At 33.8% G+C, this 19351-nt stretch overlaps 1 protein-coding gene across 1 annotated transcript; it reads left to right on the plus strand.

Moving 5' to 3' along the window:
• Nucleotides 1-9892: 9892 nt before the first annotated feature.
• LOC145138944 (uncharacterized) lies at nucleotides 9893-10387 on the plus strand. Its single transcript, XM_079072935.1, has one exon. The coding sequence runs from the start codon at nucleotides 9893-9895 to the stop codon at nucleotides 10385-10387; it is 495 nt and encodes a 164-aa protein (XP_078929061.1).
• The last annotated feature ends 8964 nt before the right edge of the window (nucleotides 10388-19351 follow it).

The raw sequence follows: 19351 nt of genomic DNA on the forward strand, positions 1-19351 counted from the left end.
CGGCACAATTTATTGCTTTTCAAGACCACCACATCATGGTAATCTCCACCACGTTGTGTTGTCGCAATCAAAATATCATAATCGCAATATGTTTGGTCCACCACGAGGTGGTGCTTTTCGAGTCCGTTTTTTTGAGTCTGATCCCGTACTTTCAGAAGTCTAGGTGTTCAATAGTGGCGTTTCTAATTTTATATTCATTCTCATGGTATGGATGAGCTGCTCCCACACCATGGAATTATTTTAACACGATAAAGAAGTATTATCTTGGCTGCCACGACATGGTTGACACTTTCCTATGTCGTGGGGGAGTTGTTCATTGAATAAGGAGGCTGACATTATACTTTCCAATTCCGTTTCACACTTTCAAGCAACCTGGTTTTTCTACACATTTCTACACGATTCGAGATGCATCTTCTACCCTAGGGGAGTCTGTTTCTTTTTCTCCCTCTTTTTAATTTTATGTTTTTCATAACATGCAATGAGGGCATTGCATGAAATAAGTGCGGGGTAGGGGGTATATTATATTGCATAGGAAAAAGCATTTGATTTTTAAATTTTTGCATTGCTAGTTTCAGAATCTGCATTCATATAGACTTGAAATAATAGTTTAACTTAGGAAACTTAGCTCATTAAAATTTTTGCTAGTATAGTATGGGAGGATCCGATGAGAACCCAAATGTTTACCTGAGCCAACACATGTTAAAATGTATTTGTGGCTTCTCATTTCCTAGTGAAAAGTCATGAGGTATGAAAGGTAATCTGGTAGCTTATATGGCATAATACGTTCTGCAGCCTAAACCTGAAATCTATCCAGGAAAGCTTAGTTAGTCATTGCACTTAGACTAATACCTTAACCAATAAAGGTTGAAGATAAGCTCCTTGCTTAAGCATGTAGGATTTGAGTGATAAGAAAAGAGTAAGATACATGTGAAAAAAAGAGAGAAATTACCAAAAAAATTTAGAGTTTTGGAGCAGTCAAATTATGAAATTCAAAGATCAAAATTCTAAAGAAACCCAAAAGTTGAAGATACCAAAATCAAACAAAAAAGGTGGTGAATTCAAAGAAATCAAAGATCAAATATACAAAGAAAATAAAGAATTCAAAGAGCTCCATTGTGGTATCAAAGTTGTAATTTCTAGAATTTATGTACGCTTGGTTGTTTAGCCAAAAATACCTTAAGGGTAAGCAAGATTTCTGAGGATTGATTCGGAGGGTTGCAAAAATGAGGGTCATATAAGCTAAGGGGCGAAGGTTCATAAGGATTGTGAGTATTTAGGAGTGGGAAGTTCTTAGGAATTATAAACACAAATACATGCATTGAGGTCTTGGGATAATGGTTGGATTTGAAATTGATTGTTTTGTACTTTGCTGGTAAAATAAGAAATCAATTTGCTTGGGGGCAAGCAAAGAATAAGTGTAGGGTATTTTGATATGTGCATATTTATACATATAATTATACATCATACCTTAACATTTTAATTACTTTTATGCCCTTATTAGAACAAAAGATACTTAATTTGTTATGAATTGTGTTGTAGGGATAAAAGACATGCTTGGAGCAAAAAGGAAGCTGGAATCTAGAAGTTGGACCTGGGAGTTGGGAGTTTGAATCAAATCTTTAAAATGAAGAAAAAATACCCAACACGTCGTGGTGGATTTCCCACGGCGTGGTGAAGTGAAGAATCCCGATTTGCTTCGAAGACTTGAAGAACACGGGATAAACACGAAGACCACGACGTGGTGGCCTTACCACGTCATGGTGCTCTGAATTCGAGAAAACTATAAATAGATCTCATTCTCCTCTGGATTGGAACCTTTGGCTCTGGAAGTAATCATTACTTTTGAAGGCAAAGCACCTTTTCCAAGGCTTGGAAGCAAGGAATTCGATCATACCATTAGAGGTAGGAGCACTAAGGAAACAAATCTTTACACTTCGACTTTTCATTAGATTTTTCCATCTCAATTACTTTGAGTTTCGATTTTATATACTTGTTTGCTGAAATCATGAGCTAAATTCTCATGACTTTCGTTTAGCCTAGGATGGATTGATTATTTGTGGTTGAATTTATGGATTGGATTTAGCTATTTGGTTATTTGTTGATTTTGCTTATTAAAAAACCTCAAGTATTTTGGATAACTATTTTCTCTACTTATTGCTGAATTTGATTAAGTTAGTATGACTATCTTTCTTTGTTGAATTTGAATCTTATGATCTTGTGAATTGCAAAATTGTAGGACTAGAGTTTTGAACAAAACCTAGGGTTAAGTAGAAGAGTGGGTAAAAATGTATAGGAGCTAATATATGACGACAAATCATATATTGAATTGAATCAATAAACTAAATTGATCAATCGATTATAAGTCTAATCAATACGAACCGAACACTAGTAAACTTGTAAGTTTGTCTGCTTGATCACCGAATAAATAAGCTAGTTTGCTAAAGGATTAAATTAGTGAATATTAATTTGGTCATCTTAGATATTGGTAACCAAAGAAACTAAAATCCATTGCACTTCCATAAATCAACCATAATGACAAGTAAATATGAAGCTAAACAAAAGTCTCTTACTCACCTTGGTTAATTCATCGTTGTTCTCTTGTCTTAGTTAGTGTTAACTTAATTAATTGATAATTAGTTACTTTGGTACTTTAAGTTTCTAGTCTTGTAAAGCTAGAAAAACAAAACCTTTTCTAATTTCATTAGTAATTAGTTAAGTGGTAGAATAAAGTCAACTATTACACCGTTCCTTGAGTTCGACACTTGTTCTTACCATAACTATACTATTACACGATTAGGTACACTGCCTAGTGTGTTTAATGGTCTAGTGAAAGAAACATTAGTTTTATAAAATTGAAACTTGAATAAATACATATACACATTAAATACACATCAACTAGTCAGGGACCCTTATGTTATTGTTTGTGTTGATTTGTTTAAAAATAGTTGTAATAATTTATTTATTCATATGATATGTAATAATTAAATAGATGCGTTTTCAATTTGTTTATTTTTGTAAGTAACATATTAGTTTTAGAAATAATTTATTTTGTACAAAAATATAACAAGAAATGAAGATGAAGCCAATTTTGAAGATCAAAAAGTGTGACAACCGTCAAAATTTGAGACAGTTCTAGATTTGAATAAACTTAGTTGCACATATAGGCACGAAACATACTAGACTTTGTAACTAGAAGCTAAGTTATAACCTACTAGAAACTTGGAAACAAGTGGAATCGAAGGATACCGTACTTAGATTTCACATTTATATGTGAATTCGACAACTACTTAACTGTAACAGATATCCACATTCGAGTCATTCCTTGACTCGAGCATTTTTTTTATTTTCATGTAGACATATCATGCACTTGACCTAGTAATATAACTTAGGTCCGAGTCTCGTAGGAACTTAAGTCAAAGTTGAAAACTAGGACTAGTATACTTGATTCCTTAATTTCACTTTAATCTCGAAACCACTACATATAATGCTAATAAACCGATAAAACAAAATTACAAACATTATTTCTAACTTAAATAAGAGTTAGGAAACACAAAAATAATTTGAAGTCTCAAAGATTCAATTTGTTTTGATATTCAAAGTTTAGCAAAATCCGAAAAACCCTAAAAACCCAAAATACCTAATTTTATAAAATTTAACCTCAAAAATTATATAAAAATAATTATAAACCTTACAATATCAATTTAAAATAATTAAATTCAGGGAAATATAATCAAGGAAAATAAAAATTTAAGTCATTAACATTTACCCTTAATTTACAAGTCAAAAATCAAGGTTTTATGAATAAAAACTATGTTAAGGTGTATATTTTATAAAAATTTGATATTTATATAAAATATTTGAATTTTATAAAAATGGAAGAGAGGGAAACCCTCTCTTATTCCCCCAAAACCGGCCACCCTCTTTCCAAGGCACCTATTCCCAAAAATTGCAAGCATTTACTTCACCCTCACACTCCATCTTCCTCTCTTCACTATCTTCCACACTCTAACACCTAATCCACTCATTTCTCTCAAATCTCTCTCTAAAACCATGAAAATTCTTCAGCCAAGAACACTTCTCAAGCACAAAATCTTCATCAATTTATGTTATTCTAAAAGGTAGACACGAAAGTCCTTTGCTTTCCTTTACTTTTCTTTCAAGTTTTACAAAGTTTCCTACACTTTCATCTTCTTCTACACCATTCTATTGTAAAGATCATGAACCCATAAACATACATACACACACACACACCCCTATGGTTTTGAGGTGATGGTGGTAGGACTTCACCCAAAAACATCATGCATGGCAAGATGGTGAAGTCCCATGACCAAAACCTAAGTCAAAATCAATATAATACACTTTTCTACAAGTTTTGTGTGAAAAATCACTACATGCACCATGAGTTTTCTTTCATAAACGAATTTTGAACATTTCAAACTCATGCATGGCCATCAAACCAACATGCATGTGAAGATTTTTGATTTTTAAATGTTAGATGTTCAAAATTCATTGCTAAAAGCTTTCAAATGTGCTCATCAAGGATTTTATTTACTTAAAGATACCCAAAACTCATTTTCTTCCCAAATATGATTTTTTCCAGAATCCCACCAAAAAGATGAGAAGGTCTGGAAATTTTTAGAAAATAATTCACTTTTCTTGAATTATTATAATTATTGCAAGAAAATAGAGCAATAATTCATAATAAATACTTTCTAAAGTCCATAAATCCTGGATAAATTTGTGGACAGCTCCTAACATTAATAAAAGCTTCTCATTAAGTTTCATCGGTTTTGGTTACTGTTTGATAGGATTTTTAAATTAGCTTTTGTTTAGTTCCAATAAATCATAAAACCACGATAGAGAATGTGAAAAGCCCATATATGATTTTTCAAAGCTTCTATACCGGGTGGAAAACTCAGAAAAATATTTTAAGGATTTTTCATAATGTATTTATATTTTTCCATGATTTTTGGGTATATAATGGACTAAAATAGGGAAAAATTGTTTTACTCATCCAAAATTCATGAACATTTACCAGAACATCTTTTATTACATTGGGATGTTATATAAAAAGTTGGATGGCTTTTCTCTTCTGTATGCTATTTTTGTTCTATTTTCCTAAGATTAAATACACATAAATCCAAAAATCATTTTGAACACCTCCTAAAATGTTAAATTTTAACATTTCAATAATGTGAATTTCCACTTGAATTTTTTATACAACAAATTGATTCATAGAAATCTAAATTTCAGGAAAAAAATGTTTGTAACTTAACAATATTAAATTTTGACACAATATTGACATAATTCTATTGTAGTAGTAAGTATACTAGTATTAGATTTCGATTATAGACTCATTAGTGTGTAACATCATTATAGGAATCGATAGTGGTACAATTGGAATGTAGTTCAAGGCATCATTTCCATAATCTCAATGCATTGTGAGTATTTACGGCCCCTATTTTCGGTTTTTAATATGTTGGGGTGGAGAAGCATGTCCTAAACTATTTATGTTCGTTGTATTTATGTTGGGGTGGAGAAGCATGTCCTAAACTATTTATGTTCGTTGTATTTATATGTCCTAAACTATGTGTATGTTAGTTTAATTCATGAGGACTGTATCGTGGTTAATTCCCTCGAAACATTTGACACATTAAAATGAGCAGTCAACTACCATTGGGTGGTTATTTTATAAAAGGAATTTTCATTAAAAGGTTTACAAATGTTCTAAAGCACTCAAACAACACAATTAATACTAGCTATTAATTTTAAAATTTGATCACGTCAATTTTATAAAACCGGGTTTTATAAAACAACATTGTTAAAATATGATTTTACATAAAATAAGATTTTTTTAAAGTATAACATCGCTTATTGAATGCATGTAATAACCATGATATAATATGTTTTTTAAAACTAGAATTATAAAAACATGAAATACCCCTTATAAGCCACAAATCTATGCAATCAATTTTGAAAAACACGTGCACATCTCTTGTATGTACTAGCGGGATAAAGGATAAATAAACACTTAGTGTTATCTTTTGATGGTCAGGGTGTATTCGTGATTTCTATAACAAAGTTATAGGTCGATTTCAAATTGGATGATTTGATCGGAAATCTTTTGTGATAAAGGATACATAAGAAAGAGAGATTTGAGACATAGATGGGATCAAAGTCATCAAACATGTCTATTAAATACTGTTACTAGTATATAATTGATAATCGATATCTATTTAGTTGGATTCAAATGAATAGGATAAAGCTCACCTAACCATTTATTTGTTTTGCAACTTGGATCCTAGACTTTGATAATTAATGTTTTTAAAAATTAAAAGGGTATTAATTATTAAATATTAAATATTGAAAATAGCAAATAAATTTTGTTAAATTTGGTGGATATATATAATCCACTCCCATTACCATGAATCATAATTTCTTTAATGAACTGAAAAACAAATAACATTCAATATATACAATTTCAATGAATGTATTCATGTTTTGAGAAACTGGAAATTATACACTCGTAAAGGACCTATTCTTAAACCACCTACTTTTAGCAATAGACCTGAACATGATACCTAGTAAAGGCATCAATGTGATGCTAAAGATGATTCAAACATCATACTAGGAACAATTATTTCTGACTTCCAGAAAGTCTTGGATAATGTAGATGTATATCTGCTGATATAACAAGTTGTGCAAATATTCCTACAATATAGTGATATTTTGTTTAAACCATTTCAAAAAATGGAATAATGCAAGGCTGAAAAGAGTTACCATGTGTGATCTAAGAGACTCATCTCCGTTATTTGAAAAGAAAGTCTGGAGAGACTAGTACTTCGTGTATCTAATAGATAAAACTTATATTTTTCATATAACATTCAAGTACCTAGTACTTAAATGTTAACATAGTATTTGTAAATTTCTTGCAGATATTCAAAAATAGTAACCAGCTGTACACATGCAATTTGGAACTTCACTATTCGAGTTTAGTTTAAAATTTATACATAGACATAATTTAGTTGTATTGTAAAACAAAATTTTGTTTTGGAACAATGGATGTAGTAATTTAGCAAGTCTAAATATATGTCTCTCTTTTATTTACTCTAATCGTCTTTCAAAACGATTATATTCATATTCAGAAATTATTAACTTCTATTTAAGTGACTAGATCTTATAAAATACTTATAAAGTAAATATCAATGTTTTATAAATAACAAGTTCTATTTGAAAATACTTTTGACTTGGACTAGTTTTAAATCAAAGTTATCTAAGACATTGTTATATTTGTTATATAAATGAAACACATATTCCAACTTCAAGAAAGTGATCTTTAAAGGAAAATAATGTAGCTTATTTGACATATGTGGATCTTATTTATATATAAAGATACATAATGATATTTTCACTAAACTGTATAGAAAATGATTGTTTAGGAACTATACGTTGTGATGTATAACTTCCTTTCTAATGAATGTTTAAGAATTAGCACAAGATACCAAAACAACTTTATTAACAATTGCAATAGTTATAATTATATATTACATGTTAAAATATAATTGTGAAAGCTTTGTTGAAGTTTTCAAATACAAAGTTGAGATTCAATCTGGTAACTATTGGATTAGGTGTCTAAACTAATAACTAAATTGGTATATACTTGAATTAAAAGCAATGTCATTTTGGGTTTCCCTCAAAATTAGTAATTGACTAAAATGACTTTTGGAGAGAAAGGTTGATTTATTGATTATTATTTGATTAATTAATAGAAATAAATGGTTTGTTAATATATTATTAGATTACTATATTAATTAAAAAATTTATTATTTAGTTCATAATTAATTGGAATTAATTTTAGGATCAATTAAATTAATTAAAAGTGCAAGGACCAACGTTGTAATTGTTCAATAGTTGAACAAGAGAAGCATTCTAGAATATTCCTAAGGTTGGCCAAATTTTGGTTGATCCTTAGGGTTTCTAAATTATTCCATGTGGATAATAAAGAAAGTAGATAAAGTCAAAATTTGAAATAATATTACTTTATTTCAAATTAGGGTTCTCTAGATTTTTCCTATCAGCTATAAATAGGACCCTTAGCCTATGATTTTCAACCACTCTATCTCTAAAAAGAAATAGCACAAAAATCTCATCCCTCTCCTCTCTCCTCAAGTGTTCTTATTGCTAAGGTTTGGGTACAAACCGTCAAAGGCATTAGATTTTTGGTGCTTGCTTTCTAAGAGCTTTTTGAAGAAGGATTAGCTTGATTATTTACAATAATAATAAACATGTACGTAAACCCTAATCCCTTGTAATTTTTTATTATAGTAGGGTTCCTTTAGTCTTGATGTTCATTGATTGTTGCTATCAATAGAGAAAACTTAGATCCAAATAGGTTGCATGTGAACTTAAAGGTTAAGTTTTTCTGCCACATGTTTTAATTATAAATTTTAAAACCATCAATGGTATCAAAGCCATAGTTTTCTATTTGATTGTGCATAATAATGAATAGATCAAAACTAGGGTTTATAGAAATTAAATCCTAATGCCCATGATTTTCGATTTTACTAGGGTTTCCTGGAACCCTAGCCTCACTAACCCTATTTTTCGAAAATGGGGGGGGGGGGGGGTGCTCTTTTAGGGTTTTATCTTATTTCCTTAATTATTATTTTAAAATCCTTAAAATTTGAATAATTAAAATCTCATAAACCCAACCCGAATTTTTAAAAAGTTAGAAGGGTTTGGATTAGGATTAAATTTGAATTATTTTTTAATTGTTTGATTTAAATAATTATTTAATCCCTAGTTTATTTAATTAATTGTTTAATGAAAAGATAAAGATAAATCATAATTGGTTTAATATTAATTAATTAAAAAGGTTTAAATTAGATAATTAATATTTAAACCTTGTATTTTGAAAAGTTTTGAAATACACCTTTTATATATATATATATATATATATATATATATATATATATATATATATATATATACACACTATTAAAAGTTTAATATATTATATATAAAATAATTTAGTCAAATCGGTAGTACACCTCATTCACGAAGCCAATATATGAGGGAGGTATAAGGAAGCGGCCTATAAAATGATCGTCATTGGGTGTCCACTCTCACCCACCACTCCCTTGTATGGTGGAGGGTCGTTAGCTGAACGAGTTTAATATGACATAATCTTATTAAAAGTATACTGATATAAAACTACTAGAACCTTCTTTTGAAAATCTCACTCTAGTTAATTTAGGAAAAATGTGAAAAGTATGCTAATCCATGAAAACGCACATCATACTTTAATATGTCTTTAGTGGAGCGTGTGTGTTTAACCGACACACTAATAGGGACTTTAAAGAGAAATGACGGGCATCTCGAAAATTATCATTGTTAATGGAGCGTGTTTGGTTAAACGACACATTAATCAGAGATGATAAATGACATCGAGGTTACCAAACATGTTTTCATGATTATTCACATCTTGTTTGTGATCATTGGCATCCAAGTCACAAATAGAAGAGCATTATCTGAGATTAACATGTCATTGATAAGATTCAGTGAATCTCAAAAGATCTAGGAATTTCATAGATTGAAGTTGGTGAATTGTTTTACCTAACTTCATAAGTTCATGATAAGTTTATGACATCCCTCTTCTTAGTTGTGAATTGTTATATTGGATCCTAGCCGTAAATATTTATCTTGGGTTAAAATATTAATGAATTTTTATCGACTAACTAAAACTTTTCTTCTCCTATAGATGTCTACTTCCAATGATGATGCTACTACCGCTCAAACCTCAACCAACAACAACAACTTCACTCTACTATCAATCCTCTCCAAAGAGAAATTAGTTGGTGCAAACTACATGGACTGGATCTGAAATCTCAAAATGACTCTTCGATATGAGGGCATAGAATATGTCCTCGAAAAACCTTTTCGTGAAATCGATGAGTCAGGTGCTACTCTTGAAGAGCTTTCAACTTATAATAAACACTATGACGACGCAATGAAGGCCGCTTGCATCATGGTTGCAACTATGGTACCTGAGTTGAAAAAGTCCTACAAGGACTATTGGCCATACGAAATATGCTTGGATCTTGCAGAAACATTTCATAAGAAAGCACATCAAGAGAGGTATGAGGTCGTCAAGGCGTTGATGGCATGCAAGTTAAAGAAAGGAGACTCTGTGTGCACCCATGTGCAAATAATGCAGAGATATATGGAGCGTTTGGAAAAGCCTAATGTGTCTTTTGACAAAGAGTTGGATATAGACATGGTCCTTAAATATTTGCCTCCCAGTTATGATCAGTTCATCCTAAATTATCATTTGAACAAAACAGAGACCACATTTACCCAAATCCACAACTTGTTGCAACCTGCGTAGTCAGGGATGAAGAAGAATCAGACCCCTTCTGCGACAAGTGCTCCTGTCCTGGCCATTAAACAGAACAGAGGAAAGAAAAGCAAGGCTAATCCTCAATCAACCTGGAAGGACAAGGGCCATGCTGGAGGGTCTAGCAGTGGGTCGAGGGAAAAGCCCAACGTTGATATTCTGGTTGTATCCGATCCAAAGGAGGCCACTTGCTACTATTGCAACGAAAAGGGCCATTGGAAAATAATATACCATAAATACTTGCAATACATCAAGGATGTCAAGGTTAAGCCATCGTCGGTAGGTATATACATTATTCAAGTTAATAACTCACAACTTACTCGCTCTTGGGTCCTTGATACAGGATGTGGTTTTCATATTTGTTTGATTTGTAGGGGCTAAAGGAGAGTGAGGAGGTGTATCATGGAAGAATATATCTGGTCATGGGGAATAGGCTATGTTCACTTGTTACCAAGATTGGAACTTATGGTCTTGTGCTCGATGGTGATGTTAGAATAGATTTTATTAATTGTTGCTATTCGTCAGAAATGACGTGAAACATTATTTCTTTTCATGCATTGTTTAGAAAAGGTTTTCGATATTCTTTTGATGAGATGAATGGTTCGATTTTAGCTTATAAAAATGATGGTTTTATGTTTAAAGCTTTACCTTGTAATGGTGTGTATGAAACCGTGATTTGTGTTTATATCTTAGGCAATAGTGTATTTCAAATTGACTCGTCTAATGATGTAGACAAAGCGTGCTTGTGGCATTGTCGTCTTGGACACATTAACAAGAAAAGCATCGCCCAACTCCAAAAGGATGGAATGTTGGAATCATTTAACTTAAGGTCAGATGATGAATGTGAGTCTTGTCTTTCGGGTAAGATTAGAAAATCTCCTTTCACTAGGTCTTGTGAAATAGGTGAAGGTTTGTTGGATCTCATACACACAGATATGTATGGACCCTTGACATCTACCACAAGGTATGCTAATCGATTCTACGTGACATTTATGGATGATTATAGTAGATATGGGTGTATCTACTTAATAAAACATAAATCATAAACCATTTAAAAGTTCAAAGAGTTTAAACATGAGTTCGATTATCAATTGGGCAGGAAGATAAAGATGATACGATCAGACAGAGGCAGATAGTATCTTAGTATCGAGCTCCATCACTATCGACATGAATGTGGAATAGTTTCACAATTGACTCCTCCTAGGACACCACAACTTAATGGTGTGGCTGAGAGGCGTAATCAAACCTTGTTAGACATGGTTCGTTCTATGATCAGTTGAGGTTCCTTTCCTATGTCTTTCTGGGGGCATGCTTTAGAGACAGCCACCCATATACTTAATCTTGTCCCTGCTTAGAAGGTTGCCATTACACCGCATGAGATGTGGAAAAGGGAAAGTCCCCTCGCTAGCTTACATCAAATTTTAGGGCTGTGAAGCTTTTGGTAGACGAGAGACTCATGACAAGTTAGAAGTCAGAAGTGAGAGGTGTATTTTCATTGGTTACCACATAAGTCTTTCGGATACTTGTTCTACATACCTAGTGAGAACGTGGTCTTTGTAGCTCGAATAGGAATCTTTCACGAGAAAGAACTCATATTCAAAGAGGATGATAGGATTTCAATTGACCTTAATGAGATTCAAGAGTCAACCAGTGAAGGAACCTTAGAACACAGTAGCTCTCAACTATAGGATGAGAATCCTGTTAAGCCTAATAACAATTCGTTACCTCTTCGCCGATCCAGTAGGGTTAGCATACCATCTACGTTCTATGGTTTCCATACAACGTTTGATGGTGACACATTTATCGTTGATGGTACACTCGGAAATTAGGATGAGTCGGCTAACTACAAGGAAGCAATGGCAAGCCCTGAGGCTACCAAAAGGAAAAGGGAAATGGACAGCGAGATTCAGTCGATGTTTGACAACCAAGTTTGCAATTTGGTTGATCATAAACCTGGTCGAAAGACAGTAGGTTGCAAATGGATCTTCAAGAAGAAGACAGACATGGATGGGAAAGTACACACATTTAAAGCACGAATGGTTGCGAAGGGCTTTACTCAAATCTTTGGGGTTGACTATGATGAGACCTTCTCACTAGTGGCTAAGATCAAGTCTATCACGATAATGCTTTCCATAACTACCTCTCATGATTATGAAATATGGCAGATGGATGTCAATACTGCTTTCCTAAATGGGAAGTTGGCTGGGGACATTAACATGAGCCAGCCAGAGGGTTTTGTACATGAAAATTTTCCTGATAGGGTGTGTAATCTTGAGAAATACATTTATGGATTGAAACAAGAATCTCGCAGCTGGAATCTTTGCTTCCATGAGAAAGTCAAAGAATTTGGTTTCTATAAGAGTGAGGATGAGTCATGTGTGTATGTCAAAGCTAGTGGGAGTATAGTAACTTTCCTAGTATTGTATGTTGATGACAAACTCCTTATGGGAAACGACATTCCCACCTTGCAAGAAATGAAATCTTATCTTGGGAAGTGTTTCTCCATGAAGGATCTAGCAGAAGTAGCCTATATTCTTGGGACAAGGCTTCATAAGGATAGAAAGAAAAGACTTACTGGTCTTAGTCAGAGTACACACTTGGACAAGTTACTAAAACGTTTCAGTATGCAAAATTCCAAGAAAGGGGAACTGCCTATTTAGTGTAATGTCAAGTTGAGTAAGACTCAAAGCCCTAGTATAGATGAAGAAATAGTTGACATGAGTCGAGTCCCATATGCTTCGGCTGTAGGATCGATCATGTATGCTATGACATGTGCTCGCAATGATGTGTATTATGCTTTCACCATGGTTAGTCGATTTCAGAGCAATCCTGGCAGGGCTCATAGGACTGTAGTAAAGAATATTCTTAATTATCTGCGAAGGATGAAAGACATGTTTCTAGTCCTTGGTGGTAGTGATACATTAAGAGTGAGTGGATATAGTGATGCCAGCTTTCCAACAGATCGAAGCAACTTATGTTCTTAGTCAGGATGGGTGTTTTTGTTAAACAGTGGAGCGATTACTTGGAAGAGTTCCAAATACGAAATGGTGGTTGATTCTACTTATCAGTCAGAGTACATCGCAGTGAGTGGGGCATCAAAGAAAGCAGCTTGGTTGAAGAACTTCATCAGTGATCTCGAATTATTCCCAACCATTCAAGAGGCATTGGAACTTTTCTGTGATAATGAAGGCACAATTTCTTTGACCAAAAACCCAAGGATCATGGTAGATCAACCATATTGACAGAAAGTACCATTACATCAGACTTAGGGTTGAAGAAGGTCATCTCCTGGTGAAGAGAGTATCCTTAAAAGATAATCCTGCAGATCCTTTCACGAAGGCTTTGAGTAGGGTTCAACATAACCAAAATGCTAGGACCATAGGATTAAGGGATGATATTATTTTTAGTAGTTACTTGGTAGTTTGAAACTTGTAACAAAATAAATGTAATTGGTTTTGGTGATTAAATAATAGAGATTATTTATGAGTATGGTTACTACCTTTTTCAATTGTTTATTCTTGTGTTTCGCTTTGCATGTTTTACTTCCTGAATGATTTGATTATTCTAAACTCCACATTCGCTCATACTTTTGGAAGTAAGTAGTGAATCAAGATTGTCATGAATTGAATTGTAGATATTCTATTAGAGTTAGACATTGCAATAAGATTTTCTACAATGTTCACGAGTACTTGGAAAATGTGATTCTTAGTATTAGATAAACCCACGCTCAGAGAATTACTTCATGGATTACAACACGAGTGATTCTGAGACGATAATATCTTTTATTCTTAAACGGAGATATATGAGTTGCAATTTACATGTCGTTCGTGCATTGGTGTTACGTAAATGCATCAGTAACGTAATGTTATAAAATGTAGTGTCATGCATGTTTTGGGTGGTAAAAGATACAATCATATAAGTCGAAGTTTATTTTCCTTTTTCTCTAATCGGAAAAGCGATATCTTTTAGCCCCTCGGTGATTTGGTGTTGACATTATAGTGTTGGGCCTAACCAGGAATGAATTGATGTGTTCAATTAGTAGGCTAATGAGGTCATCATAAATCACAAAATCAGGAAACAAAATTTTGGACAAGAGATTGATTGTAAAACATGTCTTATGTCCTTACGACATCTTGAAGAACGGATGAATATTTGATCACATATCTTAAGGCTGATGTCTGATCAAATCAGAGTCTAACAGTTGCTTTGGAAATCACACTTTGTTGTTTGATTTAGAAGTTATACTTGCAATTCTAGTTATAGACTTATCCAAGTAGGAGACTGATGCATTAGGTGTCTAAGACAATAACGAAATTGGTATATACTTTAATTAAAAGAAAAGTCCTTTTGGGTTTTCCTCAAAACTAGTAATTGACTAGAATGACTTTTGAAGAGAGAGGTTGATTTATTCATTTATTATGTAATTAATAAATAGAAATAAATGGTTTGGTAATATATTATTATATTAAAGTATTAACTAGAAATAATATTATTTAATTAATAATTAATCAGAATTAAATTGGAATTAATTTTGGGATTAATTGGATTAATTAAAAGTACAAAGACCTAAGTTGTAATTGTTCAATATCCAAACAAGAAAAGGATTCTGGAATATTCCTAGGGTTCACCGAAATTTGGTTGATCCTTAGAGTTTCTAGATTTTTCCATGTGGATAATAAGGAAACTAGATAAAGTCAAGATTTTAAATAATATTATTTTATTTCAAATTAGGGTTATCTAGGGTTTTCCTATCAGCTAAAAATACGACCCTTAGCATATGATTTCCGGCCACTCTATTTCTAAAAAGGAATAGCCGAAAATCTCATCCCCTCTCCTCTCTCCTTAAGTTTTCTTATTGCTAGGGTTTAGGTAAACCATCAAAGGCATTAGACTTCTGGTGCTTGCTTTCTAAGAGCTTTTTGAAGAAGGATTTGTTTGATTATTTACAATAATAATCAAAAGGTATGTAAACCCTAATCCCTTGTAATTTTCGAATATAGTAGGGTTCCTTTAGGGTTCTTGATGTTCATAGATTGTTGTTATTAATATAGAAAACTTAGATCCAAATAGGTTGCATGCGAACTTAATGGTTAAGTTTTTCCACCATATCTTTTAATTATAACCTATAAAACTCATCAGTAACACCATCTAAATTATTAGTGATAATAAATGATGATTTAAACTTTACTGGATATAGTTTACTTTCTAATTCGTAGAAATATCCCCATTTATTCTCCTGGGATTATGCTTCAATCAATATTAATTGTATCTTGAATACAAAAACCAACTGATAAACAAATAAAACACTTTATAAGATTTTGTATGGAAACGCTCCATCCTTATCTTGCTTAATGTTTTATCGATTTAAAACCTATGTTAGACTAAAGCTTATAATCCTAAAAATATACTAAATACATATTTGTAGAATCCTCTAAAATGCTATTTAGACTATTATATACAAACCCACCGAGAATAATTTCTCTTATTCCTCTAAAAGTTGAGTCAGCAGAAAACGAGCATCTAATGACAAATCAAGTGGGAGGCACATGGAACTTGAACACAGCTCAAGAACCATAGCCTAGTGTAGCACAAGTTGGCACTAGTTTTTACTAAAATTTGTTAAACATGAAAATTAGTTATTCATAGACACAAACATTTCGCAGTAATGGTAGAAATTGTCTATGACTTGAGAAATGTGGAATCTCTTGTTGATGAGTTCTTATTAATGGTTTCTAGCAAATCCATCATGTACCAAAATACTATATCAAATCTCGAATCTGGTTAATGACTAAGAGTCATGAACAATTAGATGTAATCCATGTTTAATAATCAAGTATGGACTTGATTAATCTTCCTCACTAGTAAGGCTAGAATGAGTAAGAGATTCTTTTAGAAAGAATACATCCATGGATATATATATATATATATATATATATATATATATATATATATATATATACACGCACACACACATACATTTAGTAAGACTTGTTATAAAAGGATTTTCTCATACTCATGTCAATGACTATGGTCCTTATCATACTCATGACATTGACTATGATTAGACCTTTTCACAAGTAGATATTATTAGATCAAAATGATATTATTTACCATAACTGCATATTCTTAATATGAGATATGGAAAATAGATTTCAAGAAAAACAATAGACATCTACTTGAAGATATCTATATAGCTTAGCCTGGAGGTTTTCATAATCCTAATTATCCTAACTGATGAGTTGAAAAACTCTTTAGATTGATTAGATCTTCAACAGGTTAACGAAAAATAAATAATCAAACAATGCAAACACAAGTTGAATCAAAATAAAGCTTAATGATTCCAATATAGTCACACCTCAGCAGAGCTCGATAAAGAACTTCCGCTGTAGAGGTGGGCTAGGGTTTTACAATGCAATTAATGAGAGTAATAATCAAAAACATTAATGATAAGATTGCATGCATGCAACTTATATACTAAACCCTAAAACAAAACACACGGCTGGACATGCCCAAACCGGTGACAAAACTGGACTAACAACCGAGCCCAAGACGCAACATTATAAGCCCAACAATCTCCCCCTTTGCGTCAATTGGGGCGAGACTTCACTTCGGTGGAGGTTGAGGAGTTCGCTTCACAACCTTGAACAACCTTGGAATAATGTCAAGTATAGTTCGTCTGAAAGCCATATACCACCGAATCATATCTGTGAACTGCTTCTTGTCTACCTCACTGTTTTGATCACAAATTTGGATAATCTCGAGAATATGATTCAAGGAGGAATCAGAGAATAGATGTTTATCAGCAAGAGCAAACAGACACCTTGGACCTTTGCGCCTAATAAACATAACAGTCTGAAACTGTGAGTCTATTTTACCCATCACCATCTGCTCAATATCATCTGCCTTTCCGATTGGCTTGATTGAAGGCTTCTTTCGAATAGCTGAGGCAACCTCTTGATCCATCTTAGCTACTTCGTGAATGTAGCACACCAGCATCCGCTTGATGTGACCTATTAGTGGTTCATACTCCTTTGGGTTGGCAAGTAGAATGTTGTTCAGGAGAATCCAATCATGCAGATTCAAATTCGGTAAGTCAACAAGTGTGATTGTATGAGCCGAACCGTCTGATCCTCGAGTCACTTTGAGCTTGATGTTGAGGAACTTCCCTGTTGGAGTAGGCTTCAGTACTTTAACAGTTGTGATCTTCTTGTTACTCCAATTCAGGTACTGGGTTGAGAGAACTCATGATAATACTCCAGCAAGTCCTGATCAACCTTCGGGTCTGGAGAAGGAATCGCCACTGTAGACTCAAAGCAGTGAAAGATGAAGGCCTTGCGAGTGATAGGCATATCGAATAGAGAATCTTTAGAATTCTCAACATCGAACGAAAGGACAGGCTCTAGCCAATGAGAGCTTGGTGCTTCAATAAACTCCTTTCTAAGCCTTTCTAACGACCACAGAGGAAACTTCAATTTTCTTTGGTTAATCAGATTCGCTTCTCTCTCTTCATTCTCTTGATTGATCGCTTATTGAACCTTATCTTTAATCTGTTGAACAGAGGGCTTGGTTTTGTATGAACTTGTTTTGGGAGCCGTTTCCTCTATATCATCAATATCTTCCTCATCATCATCATCTACAATAACTTTTCCTTTATTTTGAACACCAGAACCCGAAGCTTCTTTCCCCTTCAGTTCAGTAACCACCTTCAGTTGTTGTGGTTTCGGTTGTTGAGGTTTCGGTGGTTGAGACGAAGGCTTCTTTTCTTCTCCCCCTTGTTACGGAGGGACAACGGACTCCAGAACACCCTCAATGCGACTCAGAATATCAAGCGCTGGCCTCAACTTCTCAGCCATATGACGTCTAACAGAAATTGTAAGAACTGAATCGTGAGCTTCGAGAAGATGAAGGAGAATTGAATGAACATCACCCACTGAGGTTTTAACCACACACCGCTCTGAACGCAATGCTTCAAGTTCCTGGTTCGCGCGATTGAGCTTCTGGGTTTGGGTTTTGAGTTGAGTGGTTTTTAGAGCGAGCTCATCCATCACTCTGCTTTCCAAAGCAAGATCTACCTGAAGTTTATCCAAACGTTCAGAGACAGATACTTGTAGCTTGACTTGATCAGAGGTCAAGTTGTTGCGAGTCGCCTCAAAATGCTCTTTCTCTTTTTGAGGAGATTGAGTTAAGCTCTGAATAGTGGCGTTGACTTTGTTGACATTTTGCTCTGCAGCACCCTGTAAAGGCTCAAGAAAAAGATTAGAATCTTGAATTAGTTTATTGACTTTTTCGGTCGCTTTAGTGCAAACTTTGGTTGAAGCATCAATAGCAGAGGTGGCTTTGGTGATTGAAGCTTCATGTTCTTTGACCCAGGTGTCCATCATGCTTTTGACAACAGATTCAGAAGAAGAATCCTGAGTAGATGAGGAGGCCATAAGCTTGTCAAGCTTTTCGTGCAGCTCCTTGAGATGACGCTTGGTGATAGGTGCATCATCATCATCATCTCTTTGCACTCTATAGGGACTGTAATAGAATGTGTCAAAGTCGACATCCTCTCCTCCAAGAACTGGGGCGTTTTCGGTTGATGGTGTACGTGAGAGAGGTTTAGATGTAACAGGGGTGTCAGCCACTGAGGTACGAACCCCGTATCAGATACGTTGGCACGAACCTCAGGTTCGGTAGTATGGGTAGCAGTGATAGTGGTTGATGTAGTGGATATGGGAGTAGGAATGGGAATAGTTGTTGTGGGATTGGAGGTGATAACAGATGGGAATAGATTTATGGAGATTGGGATTGAGATAAGTGGAGATGAAAATGGGTTGGAGCGAAGAGGTAACTCATGTGCAGGAGAGACTGGAGGTGTATTACCACGGGCCAAACTTTCATCGTCCGAATCAGAGCTTGAGCTTTCGCTTTGTGGAGAGTTTGGTTGTCGATCTGAAGGAATGTAGTCTGAAT

This window comes from Lactuca virosa, chromosome 9 (assembly GCF_052849685.1).
Source record: "Lactuca virosa cultivar CGN04683 chromosome 9, Lactuca_virosa_CGN04683_v6, whole genome shotgun sequence".
NCBI classification, from domain to species: domain Eukaryota; kingdom Viridiplantae; phylum Streptophyta; class Magnoliopsida; order Asterales; family Asteraceae; genus Lactuca; species Lactuca virosa.